The 19203-nt window shown below is 41.5% G+C and overlaps 1 protein-coding gene and 1 long non-coding RNA gene across 2 annotated transcripts in view; one reads left to right on the top strand and one right to left on the bottom strand.

The window, feature by feature from the left end:
• The window catches only part of LOC115666022 (uncharacterized), a 42879-nt gene extending 24080 nt beyond the window's left edge, over positions 1-18799 (bottom strand). Inside the window, exon 1 of the long non-coding RNA XR_008817696.1 lies at positions 18706-18799. This is a non-coding gene — a long non-coding RNA (uncharacterized LOC115666022). The remainder of the gene's footprint in view (positions 1-18705) is intronic.
• Positions 42-5553, top strand: LOC115661766 (uncharacterized). Its single transcript, XM_056316885.1, has 7 exons — positions 42-699; positions 1975-2118; positions 2570-2642; positions 3671-3776; positions 3858-3954; positions 4903-4998; positions 5068-5553. The coding sequence occupies exons 1-7, from the start codon at positions 121-123 to the stop codon at positions 5218-5220; spliced, it is 1248 nt and encodes a 415-aa protein (XP_056172860.1). The 5' UTR covers positions 42-120; the 3' UTR covers positions 5221-5553.
• Positions 18800-19203: the final 404 nt, after the last annotated feature.

Raw genomic sequence — 19203 nt, 5'->3', positions numbered from 1 at the left:
TTTCCTGATGTGGATGATCTTCTGATTTGTCAGAGTCCTGGGTTCTAGATTATTTCTTCTCTTCCACAACAAGAAGCAGAAGAACACAGGGGAGCTAAGCCTCTGCAACCTGTCGTTTCCATGGCTCCCTCCTCTCTCTCTTCCCTTTATCTCTCTCACCACCACCAGGCCAACCCTTTCCCTTCCCTGACCCCCAAACCCACCTTCCCTCGCCTCCCTCTTCGTCCCCAGAACCTTGCCTTCTCTTCTAAACCCTCCGCTCAGACCCGGAACCAGGACCAGAGCCAAAACCAAGACCAGACCCTGAAGCTCAATTCTTCTCAGCCGGACAAGAAATCGTTCGCCATCGCCACTGCCGAGCGCTTCCTCGGCTTCGCTTTGCAGCTGATCAAGGGCCGCAACAACAGGAAGGCGGTGAGTGCTGGGTCAGAGACCAGCTTCCTCAGGGATGGTACGAATGGAGCCAGCATCAATGGCAGCGGGACGGGCGCGAGATGTGACAGTAAGGAGAGGATCGGCATCGTGATCGAGGACGAGATAGAGCCTGATGTGATAGGGGAGCAGAGGATAAAGGATGTGGAGGCAGAGCAGAAGAGGAGAGTGGTGACTAGTCCTGGGTTCAGCTTCTCGGCCGCCGGGCTCTTGTTCCCTTACCATCTTGGGGTCGCACAATGCCTCATCGACAAGGGCTATATCAAGGTTCAATTTTGTTTTCTAACTCCGGGTTACTTTGGTCCTCTGTTAGATTTTTCTCGGCTGATTGGTGATAAAAATGATATTCAAGTGTGCTTATCGGAAGTCGAGTTAGGTTTGAAGTTCGTTGTGGCTTTTGTCTTGGTTAGTTCAGCGCAATTTCACAAAATGGACCATCTTCATGGGTATGGTGTGCCTGTAACTAATCAGGACAATGAGGAGAGTATGCTTGCTGATCGTTTGCAAGGTGATCCTCTTAATGGGTTTGATGTGCCTGTAACTAATTGGGACAATGAGGAGAGTATACTTGGGATTGGCGATGTCAATTGGTTCAATCTGTAGCACTGTCGGTGATTTTTGACTTATGCGATCGCCTTCCTTTTATTTAAACTGATATAGGCATCAGATTGCAATACCATGTATGTCCAAGTTAAGGTATATATCAGATACGTTTTTCGATTCCTATCTCGCAGTTGAATTCAGTTCGTGACCCAAATGCCATGAAGAGTGACTCTATTAATTACCAAGTCACATTGGAAACGTTCATTTTCCCACTAGTCTGTCGAACTCATGAATATATCAGTTCCACTTATTTCGGATATGGCCCCAATCAAATCCTATAGTTTCTGTCACGATTCTTTGTGTGTAGCAATGTAACAGTTTCATACTAAGTTTCTAGCATAAGCTTATTATTTATGGTATGCATGACAATTTACAGTTCACTGAAAACCACACTGGTTGACAACCTTCTATTGCCGTTAAAGTCCGATTCTTGTTTGAAACAAATCTGGTGTTTGAAATTTCTAATCAATAGAAGTTCATGACATATATGTGAATGCCATTATTCTTTTGTCATGGGCCTCCTAACTACTTAATAAAGCAAAAGGGATTTGTTTATATTATCTCATGGAGAAATGAGGTACTTTAGTGAATCTTATTTCATGATTCAATTTAAAGCATCCTTTGGCAATACATATCTTGACATGACATCCATATTATGTACTAGTAGAGTCAACAACTGTTGACTGTTCAGTCCTTTATTATGTGTTCTTTACCCTAGTCTGCTTAGTTACCGAGAATGCACCAGTTGTTTGCTAATGTTTAGGATTACTAAAAGATTAGATACATCAAGCAGCTAAAGTTAACTTTTTATCTTGCTTTATTCCCATATATTGTTTGTAACTAGTAGCTTCCCTACGCGTTGTGTGGGTTTCCATGTACATGTGATATCACTTGTCTACTTAGTGACTTGGTCTTTAATTACGTTCTGTTCCGTCTTAGGAAACCACGCCACTGGCTGGTTCGTCATCTGGCGCCATAGTATGTGCAGTGATTGCTTCTGGAGCCAGCATGGAAGAGGCTTTGATGGCTACTAAGGTACTCGCCGATGATTGTCGGAGAAGAGGAACTGCTTTTCGGCTCGGGGTATGGACTGTACTTTTCTCATGATACTTTTTTTATTTCATTTATCTTCGTATCATCTTTCCCAAGGATTGTGGACATAACTTTCACTCGGTACGTCGTTAATCTAAATCAATTACTGAGGCAGATCAATTTAATGTTCTTATGAACGAGCCATAATATGAGGTTTCAGCTAGCTTTTTGCTGGTTTATATGTGATCAGGACTGTGTTTTGATTAGAATTAAAATCGCAGCCACTGCAGAACATGGTTTTTCTCTTATCTTGTTAAATGAGGAGTCAAAAAAGTTTGTGCAGACTAAGAAGTACCGTGTTCGTTATTATTCACTGTTTCTGCAGGATTCTATTTTGTCGTCCAAGACATTAGCCCTGCCAAACATGGCATTGATTCTCATTAATATGAAATTTAAGCTTACGTATACCATAAATAGCATTTCTTATGTTCCTTGTGCATAGGCTGTTCTTCGTGATGTGCTTGATAAGTTCCTTCCCGAAGATGCTCATACCAGGTCCAATGGAAGGGTCCGCAGTAAGTGGGAATTCCATCTTTCATCCCCTGTTCTTTCTCTCTGCCTGCTGCCCTGTATGCTCTATCTAGCACATTTATGTTGTTGTGTAAATGACCATTGATTTTCTGACAATGTGATCTTGAGTTTGTGTTAACTTATTGAAGAATATTAGTGACTCACTCAAGGGAGAAAAATATGAATGCTAATGGCTGGTAGAGTTGTGGAGAAAGAAATTAGGTTATCAGTATCACTTTAATTGACAAATGACCGTGCAGGAGCCTATCCCAACCTCTTCCCAACTCTTAACAATCCTTAAAAGTCCAATACCTAGTCTTTGTATGTATGTTTTTCTCTCATATGCATTCATTCTGTCAACTGCTTATGTTGTACACTTGCCGCAAGATAGGGTAGATAGGGATCTTGGAATTATGGAACTGTGGTCCCGATTGATATAGAGAATTTGAAGTTAGGAAGTGGTGGGACTTTAAGCTGTTTGGCTTGTAGTACTTGGTGCTATGGGTCGTCCCCTGTCCTCTTATTTGTTTTCTAACTTCTAAAAGCAGGACATGTCTTGTTTTCAAACTACTCTTTTCTCCCCTTGTTTTGTCCATCCTACTTCGGTTTGAGATTAGGATTCATCTCGCTAAAGCAGGGGCATTAAAATTCTATTTATCAGCGGCAATTCATAGGGGGAAAGTAGTTGCAGATTTTGCTTCTTCATAGGAAAAGTCTTGAACTGAAGCTTATTGTGAAAAGCGAGTGAAGTGGTATCCTTGGCTGGAAGTTGTGTTGGGTGTTGCAGCAATTATGCCTTTATCTAGTAGCTGAGACTGTACTTGTATTGGACTCTTAGGGGTTACAGGACTGGATCGGAAAGACTCTTGTGAATTTCGAGTGTACTCTTCTATATGCAATTAGAGGAACTTGACTAGTGGCTTATGTTTGCGATAGTTCATGGAAGTCACCCCTTAAAATGAATTTCATATTGAGTTATCAATTTTTCCTCGAGTATTATTTGCTGCATCTTCTTAAGATTTTGGTGTTGCAGTTGCCGTTACCCAGATCCTTCGGAGGCCTAGGGGTTTACTGGTGGATCAGTTAGACTCCAAAGAAGATCTTATCAATGCATTAGTAGCTTCTTCCTTCATCCCGGGGTGAATAGTTGCTAAATTTCTTTTCTTCGTAGTAAATTGCCTTTCCCAATGCAGCTTTCAGAGAGCTATAGTCTGTTGCAGATATACGGCGCCACAACCAGCCACATTATTTCGTAATCGACTGTGCATTGATGGGGCTCTGACGATGTTCATGCCACCTACATCTGCTGCTCAAACCGTATGTGCTTGAGATATTATATTTCTTTAGCACGTTAAAGAGAGAGCTGATTTGTCTCGAAAAATCATGTAAACCTTTCCGTGTTTACCTGGCATCCAAAGAAACCACATGTTTCGACATCATAGCATCTAAATACGAAACATGTTCAGGTGAAAGAGACCTATTAGGGAGAAGGGTGGACTAATTACTTGGTGAGAATCATTAAGGTTGATTCCAATATCTGTCAGTTGGGAGTGAAGAAAATGTCACGATTAGTTTTGGCAACCTGGAACTTCATGTCGGTGCTTGTGTTGGGGTTTTCCCTTAACCACACTCAATGATGACTCAGTTTTAGGCCGTTGAAATGTTTATCCATAAGAGATGTTCAAATTTTAGTTGTTTGGTAGTACGAAAAGGAGAATTTAATAGTAGCAATATTGCTTCTTGAAATTCTCTTTGCATACTCTAGCTCTTTAGCATGGAACTTATTGAATTGCTTCAGCAGTTCTTTAATTTTTCTCATCCTTTCTTTAATATGTTGAATGGCTTGTTTTACCCCGTTCTATATAGTAATCTATTTTGTGTTTTTCTACCTTGGCCTATTTCCCGGTTCGTGACTGGTAAATACGGTTGAGATGAGCTCTCATGCATTCTGCATGCCTTTTCGGTAGAAATATCTTGTTATTTTCGTAAACTTGGTGACCTCTAAAGTATTGTTAGGCACGGATCATTGCGTTTTTGGCCATAGTTCTAGTAGTGCAAATTGCATTTGCCACTATTGGAAAGCGGCAAAGTCAAACATTCTTAGGATTCCATTAGTATTTTAGGAGAGCACATTTGCCTGTATTTGAATATGACGGTTATTTCCGTTGGACGAGATGTTATGTGCTTTTGCAAGCTAGACCATTCAAATTGGTCATAAAGCTACTCATGAGTGAGTCGTTCTCATCCCTGTTTTTCCGCCTACAGGTCCGTGTGTGTGCCTTTTCAGCCACTCAACTCCGGTTGCAAGGGATTGGGATCAGCCCAGATTGCAATCCAGAAAATAGGGGGAGTTCCAGAGAGGTAATCTCAGTTCCTGCAGTAAGTTTTGATTATCCATGGCGAGGATAACTGACAATAGGATATTATCAGGTTTTCAACTGGGCGCTCAAACCTGCAGAAGATGATATCCTTGACAGGCTGTTTGAGCTCGGGTACCTTGATGCTGCAGTCTGGGCTGAGGAGAACCCAGTTGCGGAAGTAGTTGAAGATGATTCTCCTTTTGTTAAAAATGATTCTGTGTAGCACAGCTGATGGTAAGGTGCTTGGACTAAGATCCCGAGTGAAGATGCTAAGAAACGTGCATCCAGTTGCGTCATGCTCGACTGAAAGACAAGATCAATCTTCTTTCTTGTAGAGTAACACCGGATGCGAATTGAGAGGATAAAGTAGCAGAGTACACAAGGTTTCATTTTTGTCAAAATAGTACATGAGGTTTGCACAGTAGTTGTAACATGAACTTATCTACATCTTATATGTAGAAGCTAGTGAAAGGGATATTAAGAACACAAAAGAATATCAGATAATGTAGGTTTGTTTTTCAGGGAAAGCTCAATTTTTTGAGTAAGAATTTAACTATACTCTGCATTTTTTATCTGGTTTCCATCTTCATTTTCTTTTCTAATGTGTAAGCCACATTGACCTATCATCTGCAAGAGAAGGTTGGGCTCTTGTCTAGAATTTTGCCTAGTAATGGACTTTGAAATTTTTCCCCTCTTTGTTGATGTGTGATTTACTGCCTTTCCTTTCTACGCTTCAGTGCTCAAAAGCAGAAATCTATTTGTGAGAATCTTGGTCCGTCAAGAGTTTAAACGAAAGAAACATCGATAGTTGAATTAAATCAAATCACATAAACATGTAAGCCCTACATATACAAAACTCAAAAGTAAGATTCTACGCACTGTTTTTATCACTCAAATCTTTTGTTCAAGCAGATTCAAGCATTGCGCCGGCATTCGACTAGTAACTGAACAATATGGAACTTCAACCAAACGCGTAATCACTCCACTAGTCCCATATCAAAGTAATCTTTCTGATCCAAATCCATTTCACATGCATGACCTTAATCTTAGTTAGGTCTCGGGTGAATGTCTTGGTAAATTTGATGATTCCAAATTATTCTAATTATTCTGACATTGCTTGAGTCCAATTAATGTAGTCGGCCCTATACTTTAAATGTGATTGTAGACAAGATAAAATAGAAGAAAAGATAAAACCAAAGTTTCTTCAAATCTTCTTCAGTCTACAGGCAATTCTTAATTGCACTGCAATGATGTTTCTCATCATTTAAAAGTATTCTAGACATCCAAACATAGTTGCTCCTTCTCAAAACCCTTTTCAAGATCTAATGGCAATTCATGTCTAGTGTGCTTTATAGGTTGTGCCCTTTTTTTGTTTACATTCCTTCATCTACTGTCGACTATGAGAAGAAAATACCCAATCCCAGAATCTGCATATAACTGTCTAGAACACAATCTATTTCGTTGCGGTGTATATGCTGTGAACTACATGTTCAAAACCCTCATAACAACATAAAAGTTTAGTTTAAGGAGCCTTCCACCTTAACAGCATATTTCCGTTTTCCAGAATTTTCACAGCTCTCTGAGACTCTATTTTAAGAATTAACGACGATTAATCTGTCACAAATCATATTATATTGAATCATGTAGCAAAGGAACATATATAATAAGGCTTAAGAAAGAATGTTGGTCCTTTAACCTTGCAATTTTTCAATTTCATCACAGAAATTTTCTTTTGTGCAAATCAAATTTTCTAATTACACGCTATGCTCCCCTCTGGTATGTATTCTAATTTTGCAATAATGGAACAGTATAACACAATTGATTGCTATGTATGCTCTCACTGGAAAATTTATAAAACCAAATATGATTTTTCAAATGAAATTTTACAGGTCTTGCATTAGCTATTGAAAAATTGCAACATCCTGTTTACTCTGTTGTTTGAGGCTTGGAGATGTAGTCTTATTTGTAGTATGTTCTGACAGACCTTTTTTGCATTTCCTTCATTTTCCCGTTAATCAACTATTGCTTTTACTTCGGTAAGCCTTTGTAGATCTCTGTTAGAGCCATATGAATGACATAGAACGTTTGGAATTGAAGGTCAAATAAAAGATTCATAGCTCTCAACTTACTAGAGGCATTGCTATCAATTTCAAAATCCAATGTAGAGTTCAAGAACTTATTTCGGTGAAAAGTATCAGAAAATTGATTTACAAGATTTAGTTGGAAATGGATCAAGTGGAAGATTACATGCATTGTACGCGAATTATTTTTTTCAAAATTGATAAACCATATGAAAATGAGGAATGTCCTTTTTAATGTTACTATCAATAATATATTTGTTGTAGTAATGAGACAACAGAGATTATGCTAGATTTCCATCATTGAGCTATTATGAAAGTTGGGGAAAATTACCAAAACAGTCATAAACCTTTTTATTTAGCAAATTCAGTCATAAACCTTTTGCATTTGTGCCAATTCTGGGATACCGGCCGGTGTTGGCCATCTGGTCCTTGTTTCATGTTTTATCAATAACATATTTGTTATAGTAATGAGACAATGGAGATTATGCTAGATTTTTGTCATTGAGCTATTATGAAAGTTGAAATGCCTTTTAAGTGGAAATATAGTTTGGAGAATAGACCGATAGTTCTGTTGCTTTCTCCCGAGTGTTGTCATGTTTGTTCTACAATGGATAAAGCAAAAGAACCTGCAGAGTTTTACTTGATTTACCTTCCCTTTGTGTTGTGTTCCATTTTTTAAAAGGAAATTTGACCCAGTTGATGAGATTAGATAACTTAAGCGAAGACCGAATATGAGATGAGAGACTGTTCTTTGACAGATAGTGCAAGGAGAACCCATTCATGCCAAAATCTTGACTTTCCAAACCAACTCAATCTATTCAAATTCTATTTGTAGGCATAATGTGTCTCAACAAACTCAGTGTTGTTCTTGTCATGACCCATCTCTACCAACTCAAAGCCTTGAGACTTATCTATATTATTGAGGGAAAAATAGTGTTTGCAGCACTTACTGGACTTCTCAATATTACCCTTGCTACTCAAGAAACTCATCTCATCAAGTAACCATCCACTTCATACATGTCTAATAAGCAACCACTATCACCTTAATATTAGCAATACTGCTTCTTGAAATTCTCTTTGCATACTCTAGCTCTTTAGCATGGAGCTTATTGAATTGCTTCAGCAGTTCTTTAATTTTTCTCTTCTTTTCTTTAATCTTTTGATTGGCTTGTTTTACCCCGTTCTATATAGTAATCTATTTTGTGTTTTTCTACCTTGGCCTATTTCCCGGGTTCGTGACTGGTAAATGCGGTTGACATGAGCTCTCATGCATTCTGCATGCCTTTTCGGTAGAAATATCTTGTTATTTTCGTAAACTTGGTTACCGGTAAAGTATTGTTAGGCACGGATCATTGCGTTTTTGGCCATAGTTCTAGTAGTACAAATTGCATTTGCCACTATTGGAAAGCGGCAAAGTCAAACATTCTTAGGATTCCATTAGTATTTCAAGAGAGCACATTTGCCTGTATTTGAATATGACGGTTATTTCCGTTGGACGAGATGTTATGTGCTTTTGCAAGCTAGACCATTCAAATTGGTCATAAAGCTACTCATGAGTGAGTCGTTCTCATCCCTGCTTTTCCACTTACAGGTCCGTGTGTGTGCCTTTTCAGCCACTCAACTCCGGTTGCAAGGGATTGGGATCAGCCCTGATTGCAATCCAGAAAATAGGGGGAGTTCCAGAGAGGTAATCTCAGTTCCTGCAGTAAGTTTTGATTATCCATGGCGAAGATAACCGACAATAGGATATTATTAGATTTTCAACTGGGCGCTCAAACCTGCAGAAGATGATATCCTTGACAGGCTGTTTGAGCTCGGGTACCTTGATGCTTGCATGATCAGAGGAGAACCCAGCATGCGGAAGTAGTTGAAGATGATTTTCCTTTTGTTAAAAATGGTTCTGCGTAGCACAGCCTGATGGTAAGGTGCTTGGACTAAGATCCTGAGTGAAGATGCTAAGAAACGTGCATCCGGTTGCATCGTGCCCGACTAAAGGACAAGATCAATCTTCCTTCTTGTAGATTAACACCAGATGCGAATTTGAGAGGATAAAGTAGCATAGTACATAAGGTTTGCACATTAATGTATCCAAGGATGCAGGGTGATATTGCAAAGCAAACCTGCCAAGGATCGCTCTTGAGATGATTCGAAACAACTCAAATTCGAATGGTTCGACTCATGAGTCAACCGGGAATAAATCCTCGACAGTGCATGTAATTTCAATGTTAAACCCTTATGCAAGCCGTCCCATATGAACTGCCTGAACATGCACTGTAAGATGTTAAGACAGACAAATAAACACTAAGGGTGTCCAGGACCGGCTTAGAGGGGCATGAATGGACTGAGCACTGGCTGAACACTCACCGTTCAGACCGAAGAACTGCCTGGACAGTGTACAATGAGCATCCAGCCCATTCCTGGGTCTTGAAACGCCCCTGAAAGGTGCCTCGACGACCTCGGAACATCTATACTAACTACTTATCAGGTGACTCAAAGTACGAGAACACAGAGGATACTAGAAAATATAGAGGTTATAAAAGCAGATATCACCGAACTGATTACCTGTTCTGGAGCTCAAATCAAAATGATTTGAACGTGTGCGGCGACAAAGATGTAAGCACGGTGGGAAGACGCCCTATCGGCCGCAAATCTTAGTCACGTGGAGTCTCACGACATTCTTGATGGGCTTCATGAAGCTTTTGAGGTTCAAGCAATCCGACAAAAGGGGTAAAGATTGCTAGCACGCTCACACCAAGAAATGAACTTAGAATAATGAGACCACCGTTAGTGTTTGCGGAAGCCGGGGTTTGTTTTGTGAGTGAGTGATTTAGACAAGGACTTTAATTATTATATTGGAGATGGAAGATAGTGAAAGGCAAAGTAGGGAGCGAAGGAAGACGAGGAGTTTTATATCAATGTGCCTAAATTAAGATCTTGATATGTAATTGCCACGGCCCAAGGAAGCGAAGGGCTCCGAGCTCATCCGTGAACAAGACGTGGCCCCTTACGTGCATGGGACGTGATTAAACTAGTAAGGGACTTGCAAACAAGTCTTATTCATGTCAAGCCAGTGTTACTTAAAGCGACTTCTAGTTCCAAGACTCCGAAAGCTTTACGTTAACGCCATCTTTAAATCCTAGTATGGGATTGCGGTAGATGTCACCTATCTTGATTTCCGTCCACCTATAAATAAATAGACCGAGAAGAAGATCATCAGACAACTTTTCTCAGATCTCGGCCACATTACCTAACCAGAGACAATCGATATATTTGAAAATGGATTGAGAATTTGTTTACCCAAATTTTGTAATCAGTACATGAAGAAACACTCATAAAAACACTCGAATGTATTCGACACCAGCACGATGTCTTGCACTTCCATCGAAAGGCACGGAGTTCTTCGATATTGTGTCTGAGTCAAGATCCTGATATGCAATTGACACGGACCAAGGAAGCGAAGGGCTCTGAGCCCATCCGTGAACAAGACGTGGCCCCTTACGTGCATGGGACGTGGTCCATTCGTGCATGGGACGTGATTAAACTAGTAAGGGAGTTGCAAACATATCTTATTCATGTCAAGCCAGTGCCACCTAAAGCAACTTCTAGTTCCAAGACTCTGAAAGCTTTACGTTAACGACATCTTTAAATCCTAGTATAGGATTACGATAGATGTCACCTATCTTGATTTCTGTCCACCTGTCAATAGATAGACAAAGAAGAAGATCATCAGACAACTTTTCTTAGATCTTGGCCACATTACCGAGCATGAGACAATCGATATATTTGGAAATGGATTGAGAATTTGTTTACATAAACTTTGTAACCAGCACATGAAGAAACACTCATAAAAATACTCGAGTGTATTCGGCATCAGCACGTTGTCTTGCTCCTCCACTGAAAGGCACGAAGTTCTTCGATATTGTGCCTAAATGAAGATCCTATATGCAATTGCCATGGCCCAAGGAAGCGAATGGCTCCGAGTCCATCCGTGAACGAGACGTGGCCCCTTACGTGCATGGGATGTGATTAAACTAGTAAGGAAGTTGCAAATATGTGTTATTCATATCAAGCCAGTGCCACCTACAACGATTTCTAGTTCCAAGACACCGAAAGCTTTACGTTAATGCCATTTTTAAATCCTAGTATGGGATTGCGGTAGATGTTACCTATCTTGATTTCCGTCCACGTGTAAATAAATAGACAGAGAAGAAGATCATCAAATAACTTCTCTCAGATCTCGGCCACATTACCTAACCAGAGACAACCGATATATTTGGAAATGGATTGAGAAATTGTTTATCTAAACTTTGTAACTAGCACATGAAGAAACACCCATAAAAACACTCGAGTGTACTCGGCACCAGCACATTGTCTTGCTCCTCCTCCGAAAGGCACGAAGTTCTTCGATATTGTGCCTGAATCAAGATCCTGTTGTGCAATTGACACGGCCCAAGGAAGCGAAGGGCTCCGAATCCATTCGTGAATGAGACGTGGCCCCTTACGTGCATGGAACGTGGCCCATTCGTGGATGAGACGTGATTAAACTGGTAAGGGAGTTGCAAATATGTCTTATTCATATCAAGCCAGTGCCACCTAGAGCGACTTCTAGTTCTAAGACTCCGAAAGCTTTACATTAATACCATCTATAAATCCTAGTATGGGATTGTCGTAGATGTCACCTATCTTGATTTTCATCCACGTGTAAATAAATAGACAGAGAAGAAGATCATCAGACAACTTTTCTCAGATCTCGGCAACGTTATCTAGCCAGAGACAACCGATATATTTAGAAAAGGATTGAGAATTTGTTTATCTAAATTTTGTAACCAGCACATGAAGAAACACTCATAAAGACACTCGAGTGTATTCGGCACCAGCATGTTATCTTGCTCCTCTACCAAAAGGCAGGAAGTTTTTCGATATTGTACCTGAATCAAGATCCTGATATGCAATTGACACCGCTGGGACGTGGACGAGATGTCTAGTTTTTCTGATATGTTATCTTGCTCCTCAAGGAAGCGAAAGGCTCCGAGCCCATCCGTGAACGAGATGTGGCCTCTTACATGCATGGGACGTGGACCATTCGTGTATGGAAAGTAATTAAACTAGTAAGGGAGTTGCAAACATGTCTTATTCATGTCAAGCCAGTGCTACCTAAAGCGATTTCTAGTTCCAAGACTCAGAAAGCTTTACGTTAACGTCATCTTTAAATCCCAGTATGGGATTGCGGTAGATGTCACATATCTTGATTTCTGTCCACCTGTAAATAATTAGACAGAGAAGAAGCTTATCATACAACTTTTCTCAGATCTCGGCCACATTACTTAGCTAGAGACAACCGGTATATTTGGAAATAGATTGAGAATTTGTTATCTAAACTTTGTAACCAGCACATGAAGAAACACTCATAAAAACACTCGAGTGTATTTGGCACCAGCACGTTGTATTGTTCCTCCACTAAAAGGCACGAAATTCATCGATATTGTGCATGAATTAAGATCCTGATATGCAATTGACACGGTCCGAGGAAGCGAAGGGCTCCGAGCCTATCCGTGAATGAGACGTGGCCCCTTACGTGCATGGGACGTGGCTCATTCGTGCATGGGACGTGATTAAACTGGTAAGGGAGTTGCAAACACGTCTTATTCATGTCAAGCCAGTGCCACTTAAAGCGACTTCTAGTTCCAAGACTCCGAAAGCTTTATGTTAACGCCATCCTTAAATCCCAGTATGGGATTGCGGTAGATGTCACCTATCTTAATTTCCGTGCACCTGTAAATAAATAGACAGAGAAGAAGCTCATCAGACAACTTTTCTCAGATCTCGGCCACATTACCTAGCCAGAGACAACCGATATATTTGGAAATGGATTGAGATTTTGTTTACCCAAACTTTGTAACCAGCACATGAAGAAACACTCATAAAAACACTCGAGTGTATTCGGCATCAGCACGTTATCTTGCACCTCCACCGAAAGGCATGAAGTTCTTCGACATTGTGCTTGAATCAAGATCCTGATATGCAACTGACACTGCCCAAGGAAGCGAAGGGCTCTAAGCCCGTCCGTGAACGAGATGTGGCCCCTGATGTGCATGGGATGTAGCCCATTCGTGCATTGGATGTGATTAAACTAGTAAGGGAGTTGCAAACATGTCTTATTCATGTCAAGCCAGTGCCACCTAAAGCGACTTCTAGTTCCAAGACTCCGAAAGCTTTACATTAAGACCATCTTTAAATCCTAGTATGGGATTGCGATAGATGTCACCTATATTGATTTCCGTTCACCTGTAAATAAATAGATAGAGAAGAAGATCATCAGACAACTTTTCTAAGATCTCGGCCATATTACCTAACCAGAAACAACAGATATATTTGAAAATGGATTGAGAATTTGTTTACCTAAACTTTGTAACCAGCACATGAAGAAGCAATCATAAAAACACTCGAGTGTATTTGGCACGAGCACGTTGTGTTGCTCATCCATTGAAAGGCAAGAAGTTCTTCGACATTTTGCCTAAATTAAGATCCTAATATGCAATCGCCACGGCCCAAGGAAGTGAAGAGCTCCGAGCCCATTTGTGAACGAGACGTGGCCCCTTACGTATATGGGACGTGGCCCATTCGTGCATGGGACGTGATTAAACTAGTAAGAGAGTTGCAAACATGTCTTATTCAAGTCAAGCTAGGGTCACCTAAAGCGACTTCTAGTTCCAAGACTCCGAAAGCTTTACATTAATGCCATCTTTAAATCCTAGTATGGGATTACGGTAGCTGTCACTTATCTTGATTTCCGTCCACTTGTAAATAGTTAGATAGAGAAAAAGATCATCAAACAACTTTTCACAGATCTCGGCCACATTATCTAACCAGAGACAACCGATATATTTGAAAAATGATTGAGAATTTATTTACCTAAACTTTGTAACCAGCATATGAAGAAACACTCATAAAAACACTCGAATGTATTCGGCACTGGCATGTTGTCTTGCTCATCCACCGAAATGCACAAAGTTCTTCGATATTATGCCTAAATGAAGATCCTGATATGCAATTGCCACGGCCCAAGGAAGCGAAGGGGTTCGAGCGCATTCGTGAACGAGACGTGGCCCCTTACGTGCATGGAACATGGCCCATTCGTGCATGGGACGTGATTAAACTAGTAAGGGAGTTGCAAACATGTCTCATTCAAGTCAAGCCAGTGCCACCTAAAGCGACTTCTAGTTCCAAGACTCCGAAAGCATTACGTTAACGCCATCTTTAAATCCTAGTATGGGATTGCAGTAGATGTCACCTATCTTGATTTCCGTCCACCTGTAAATAAATGGACAGAGAAGAAGATCATCAGACAACTTTTCTCAGATCTCGATCACATTACCTAGCCAGAGACAACCGATATGTTTGGAAGTGGATTGAGAATTTGTTTACCTAAACTTTCTAACCAGCATGTGAAGAAACACTCATAAAAACACTCGACTGTATTCGGCACTAGCACATTGTCTTGCATCTCCACCGAAAGGCACGAAGTTCTTCGATATTGTGCCTGAATCAAGATCTTGATATGCAATTGACACGGTCCAAGGAAGCGAAGGGTTCTAAGCCCATCCGTGAACGAGACATAGCCCTTTACGTGCATGGGATGTGGCCCTTTATATGTATGGGACGTTGCCCATTCGTGCATGGGACATGATTAAACTAGTAAGGGAGTTGCAACATGTCTTATTCATGTCAAGCCAGTGCCACTAAAGCGACTTCTAGTTCCAAGACTCCAAAAACTTTACGTTAACGCCATCTTTAAATCCTAGTACGGGATTACAGTAGATGTCACCTATCTTGATTTACATTCACCTGTAAATAGATAGATAGAGAAGAAGATCATAATACAACTTCTCTCAGATCTCGGCTACGTTACCTAGCCAGAGACAATCGATATATTTGGAAATGGATTGAAAATTTGTTTACCTAAACAATGTAACCAGCACATAAAGAAACACTTGTAAAAATACTCGAGTGTATTTGGCACCAGAACGTTGTCTGGCTCCTCCACCGAAAAGAATGAAGTTCTTCGATATTGTGACTAAATGAAGATCTTGATATGCAATTGCCATGGCCCAAGAAAGTGAAGGGTTTTGAGCCCATCCGTGAACGAGACGTGGCCCCTTATATGCATGGGACGTGATTACACTAGTAAGGGAGTTGCAAACATGTCTTATTTAAGTCAAGCCAGTGTCATCTAAAGCGACTTCTAGTTCCAAAACTCCGAAAGTTTTATGTTAACGTCATCTTTAAATCCTAGTATGGGATTGCGGTAGATGTCACCTATCTTGATTTCCATCCAAGTATAAATAAATAGACAGAGAAAAAGATCATCACATAACTTTTCTCATATCTCGGCCACATTACCTAGCTAGAGACAACTGATATATTTGGAAATGGATTGATAATTTGTTTACCTAACCTTTGTAACCAGCATATGAAAAAACACTCATAAAAACACTCGAGTGTATTTGGCACCCGCACATTGTCTTGCTCCTCCACCGAAAGGCTCGATGTTCTTCGATATTGTGCTTGAATCAAGATCCTGATATGCAACTGACACGGCCTAAGAAAGCGAAAGGCTCCGAGCCCATCCATGAATGAGACGTGGCCCCTTTCCTGCATGGGATGTGGCCCATTCATGCATGGGACGTGATTAAACTGGTAAGGGAGTTGCAAACATGTTTTATTTATGTCAAGCCAGTGCCACCTAAAGCGACTCCTAGTTCCAAGACCCCGAAAGCTTTACGTTAACGCCATCTATAAATCCTAGCATGGGATTGCGGTAGATGTCACCTATCTTAATTTTCGTCCACCTGTAAATAAATAGACGGAGAAGAAGATCATCAGACAACTTTTCTTAGATCTTGGCCATATTACCTAGCCAGAGACAATCGATATATCTGGAAAAGGATTGATAATTTGTTGACCTAAACTTTGTAATCAACACATGAAGAAACACTCATAAAAATGTTCGAGTGTGCTCGGCACCAACACGTTGTCTTAGTCCTCCACAGAAAGACAAGAAATTCTTTGATATTGTGCCTGAATCAAGTTCCTAATATGCAATTGACACGGCCCAAGGAAGCGAAGGGTTCCGAGCCCATCCGTGAACGAGACGTGGCCCCTTACATGCATGGGACGTGGCCTATTCGTGTATGGGACGTGATTAAACTGGTAAGGCAGTTGCAAACATGTCTTATTCAAGTCAAGCCAGTGCCACCTAAAGCGACTTGTGGTTCCAAGACTCCGAAAGCTTTACATTAACGCCATCTTGAAATCTTAGTATGGGATTGCGGTAGATGTCACCGATCTTGATTTCCGTCCACCTGTAAATAAATAGACGGAGAAAAAGCTCATCAGACAACTTTTCTCAGATCTCGGCCACATTACCTAGCCAGAGACAACCGATATATTTGGAAATGGATTGAGAATTTTATCTGGTATGCCAACAGGATAATATCGAACAACGTTCACCGTCGGGACTCCTGGAGCCACTTCCCGTCCCGGAACGTCCATAGGAGAGTGTCTCCATGGACTTCATCGTGAATTTACCCAAGTCCGAAGGATGTCGGACCCTCATGGTCGTAGTGGACCGATTCTCTAGGTACGCGATGTTCGTGCCCGCAATAAAGGATTGTCCAGCCGAGGAGATGGCCAAACTATTCGTCAAGCACGTCGTCAAGTACTGGGGAGTCTTACAGACGATCATGAGCGATCGTGATTCTCGGTTCATTGGGCAGTTTTGGACTGAGCTATTTAAGTTGCTAGGGTCGAACCTCAACTTCTCCACGAGTTTGCATCCCCAAACCGATGGACAGACGGAACGGTAAATTCACTTCTCGAAATATATCTCCGACACTATGTGAGCACAATGCAGGGAAATTGGGCGAAACTGATCGATGTAGCTCAATTCTCGTACAACTTACAGCAGAACGAGTCCACAAACCAGAGCCCGTTCGAGATTGTGATAGGGCAGCAGCCGCTCACTCCGAGCACGGTTGCCTTGGGCGATTGGGGAAATAGCCCATTCGCGTACAAGTTTGCCAAAGAGTGGCATGAGCAAGCAGACTTGGCGCGGGCGTGCCTACACAAGGCCTCCAAACGCATGAAGAAATGGGCCGATAAGAAGCAACGGCACGTGGAATTCCAGGTCGGGGACCTAGTGTTGGCCAAGCTATATGCGGTCCTTCGATATAGGGATATGCACAAAGGCCTGATTTGTCGCTACGAGGGGCCCTTTTAAGTGCACAAACGGGTTAGGAAGGTCGCATACAAGCTGGACTTGCCATCGAAGCTCAAGCTACACGTGGTGTTCCATGTAAGTATGCTTAAGCCTTTCCATATAGATGAGGAAGACCCGGACCGAAGGGAATCGCAGCGGGCATCCCTTGGGGCAAAAACCTCATATGAACGAGACGTCAAGTGCATCATGGTTGATCAGATCATACGGAAGAAGTATTGGACGCCGAGGTGAGAATACTTGGTTCGATGGAGAGGTCTTCCGGAGAGTGAAGCAAGCTAGGAATCCTCTGAAGCTCTTTGGCATTTGCGGAAGCACATTAATACATTTTATACTGAAGACGCGATAAGGGCGTCGCCCGATTAGGTGGGAGAGAATGACACGACCCAAGGGAGCGAACAGCTCCGAGCCCATCAGTGAATGAGACAAGGCCCCTTACGTGCATGGGACGTGAACACTTACAAGCATGGGACGAGGCCCATCTATGACTAGGTGCGAGCACCGTCCGCAACCCTTCAGTTGCCTCTAATAAACGACCCTGCAGCTTTCCTTGGCAAGCGTCCCTTGAGCTTCCCCATGCCCCTAGGGCTTCTGGAACTTCATGTGTAGCTATGTAATGATTGTATCGGTTCAAACACCACCATTGGATCATGAGGGGATCAACGGATCAGATTAGACCCGCACTTGTATATATAGGGGACTCTCCCCCTTCATTTGTACATGCTCATTTGTAAGGAAATATTACTACGCTACTTTCTCTCCCTTCTTGTGAATCGAGTGTGTGTACGTGAAAGGGTGACTTGGGAGTGATCCTAAGGCCGCACGGGTATGGGATCATTGTGAATCGACCGACCCGTGACATAATGGACATCAGGTTATGCCAAGAAGACGGGAAAAAAGTCAGTCAATGAATGGTATCGAAGAGTTCCAATTGTGCACCTTCCACCGCCAAGGGTTAAATTCAAGAGGATTGTCAAACGCATCATGATTCGTGTGGAGAGCGGTCATGACTAGCATGATCGGCCACCCTTTTGGGATCACAATTCTTGCATGTAGATGATTCTTGAGAAGATATTGCTAATTAATGTATCAAAGGTGTGAACGTCAATCGAGATTACTCACTGTTCACTGGGATAGCTTGTACTGCTCTTCGCATTTGCCCTAGAGCAGTATTTGCCAGCTCGAGTGTTTCATTTACTACTTGAAGTTTTTTCTAGAGAATACTTTTATTTATTGGAACATGATACTTCTTTGAAGCATAGAAGGCACACTTTTATGTATTGGAACATGATACTTCTTTGAAGCATAGAAGGCATAGAAACAAAACACCAATGAAGGGATTTTGGGTCACCTAAATCGCGAGAGCCATCGACTTGTAGTTGCATTCATCCCAACAAAGCGCAGTACTTTGCCCCTCCCTCCTTTCGAGGATCGCTGTGTGCTCGGCATGCAATATAGATGTTTCCATTGTTGAATAAGGTTTGACAATATGGTGCAAAACAATATTTTTAGATATCATGTAAATTTTGTTACCGTTAATTCCTTTAGAACCGCGGGGGGTCTCGAATAGAAACTTGAAGATCAAAGCCAGCATTGTCGAAATAGACTCAGTACTTGCAAATATGCCCACAAACATCACGTTAACCATGAAATTCTTCGTCAAGAACTCTTCATTGTCCATGTCACCGATTGCCTGATTGAGAAAATCCGCATGGCAAGTTTTGTTGGAGTTGAGCCTCTCACTCGAGATATCTTTAAACATATTTATCAACTTGCCGTGTTCTTGGAGGGAAAGGATGAGCGAGACGGGTCAAAAAATAATATATCCATGTAGATGGCTCGAGCGTTT

The sequence above is a fragment of the Syzygium oleosum genome, unplaced genomic scaffold (assembly GCF_021117445.2).
Source record: "Syzygium oleosum isolate NSW1041296 unplaced genomic scaffold, Sole_v2.1 Sole_v2.13, whole genome shotgun sequence".
NCBI lineage: Eukaryota > Viridiplantae > Streptophyta > Magnoliopsida > Myrtales > Myrtaceae > Syzygium > Syzygium oleosum.
This window is presented reverse-complemented; position numbering and strand designations above follow the sequence as displayed.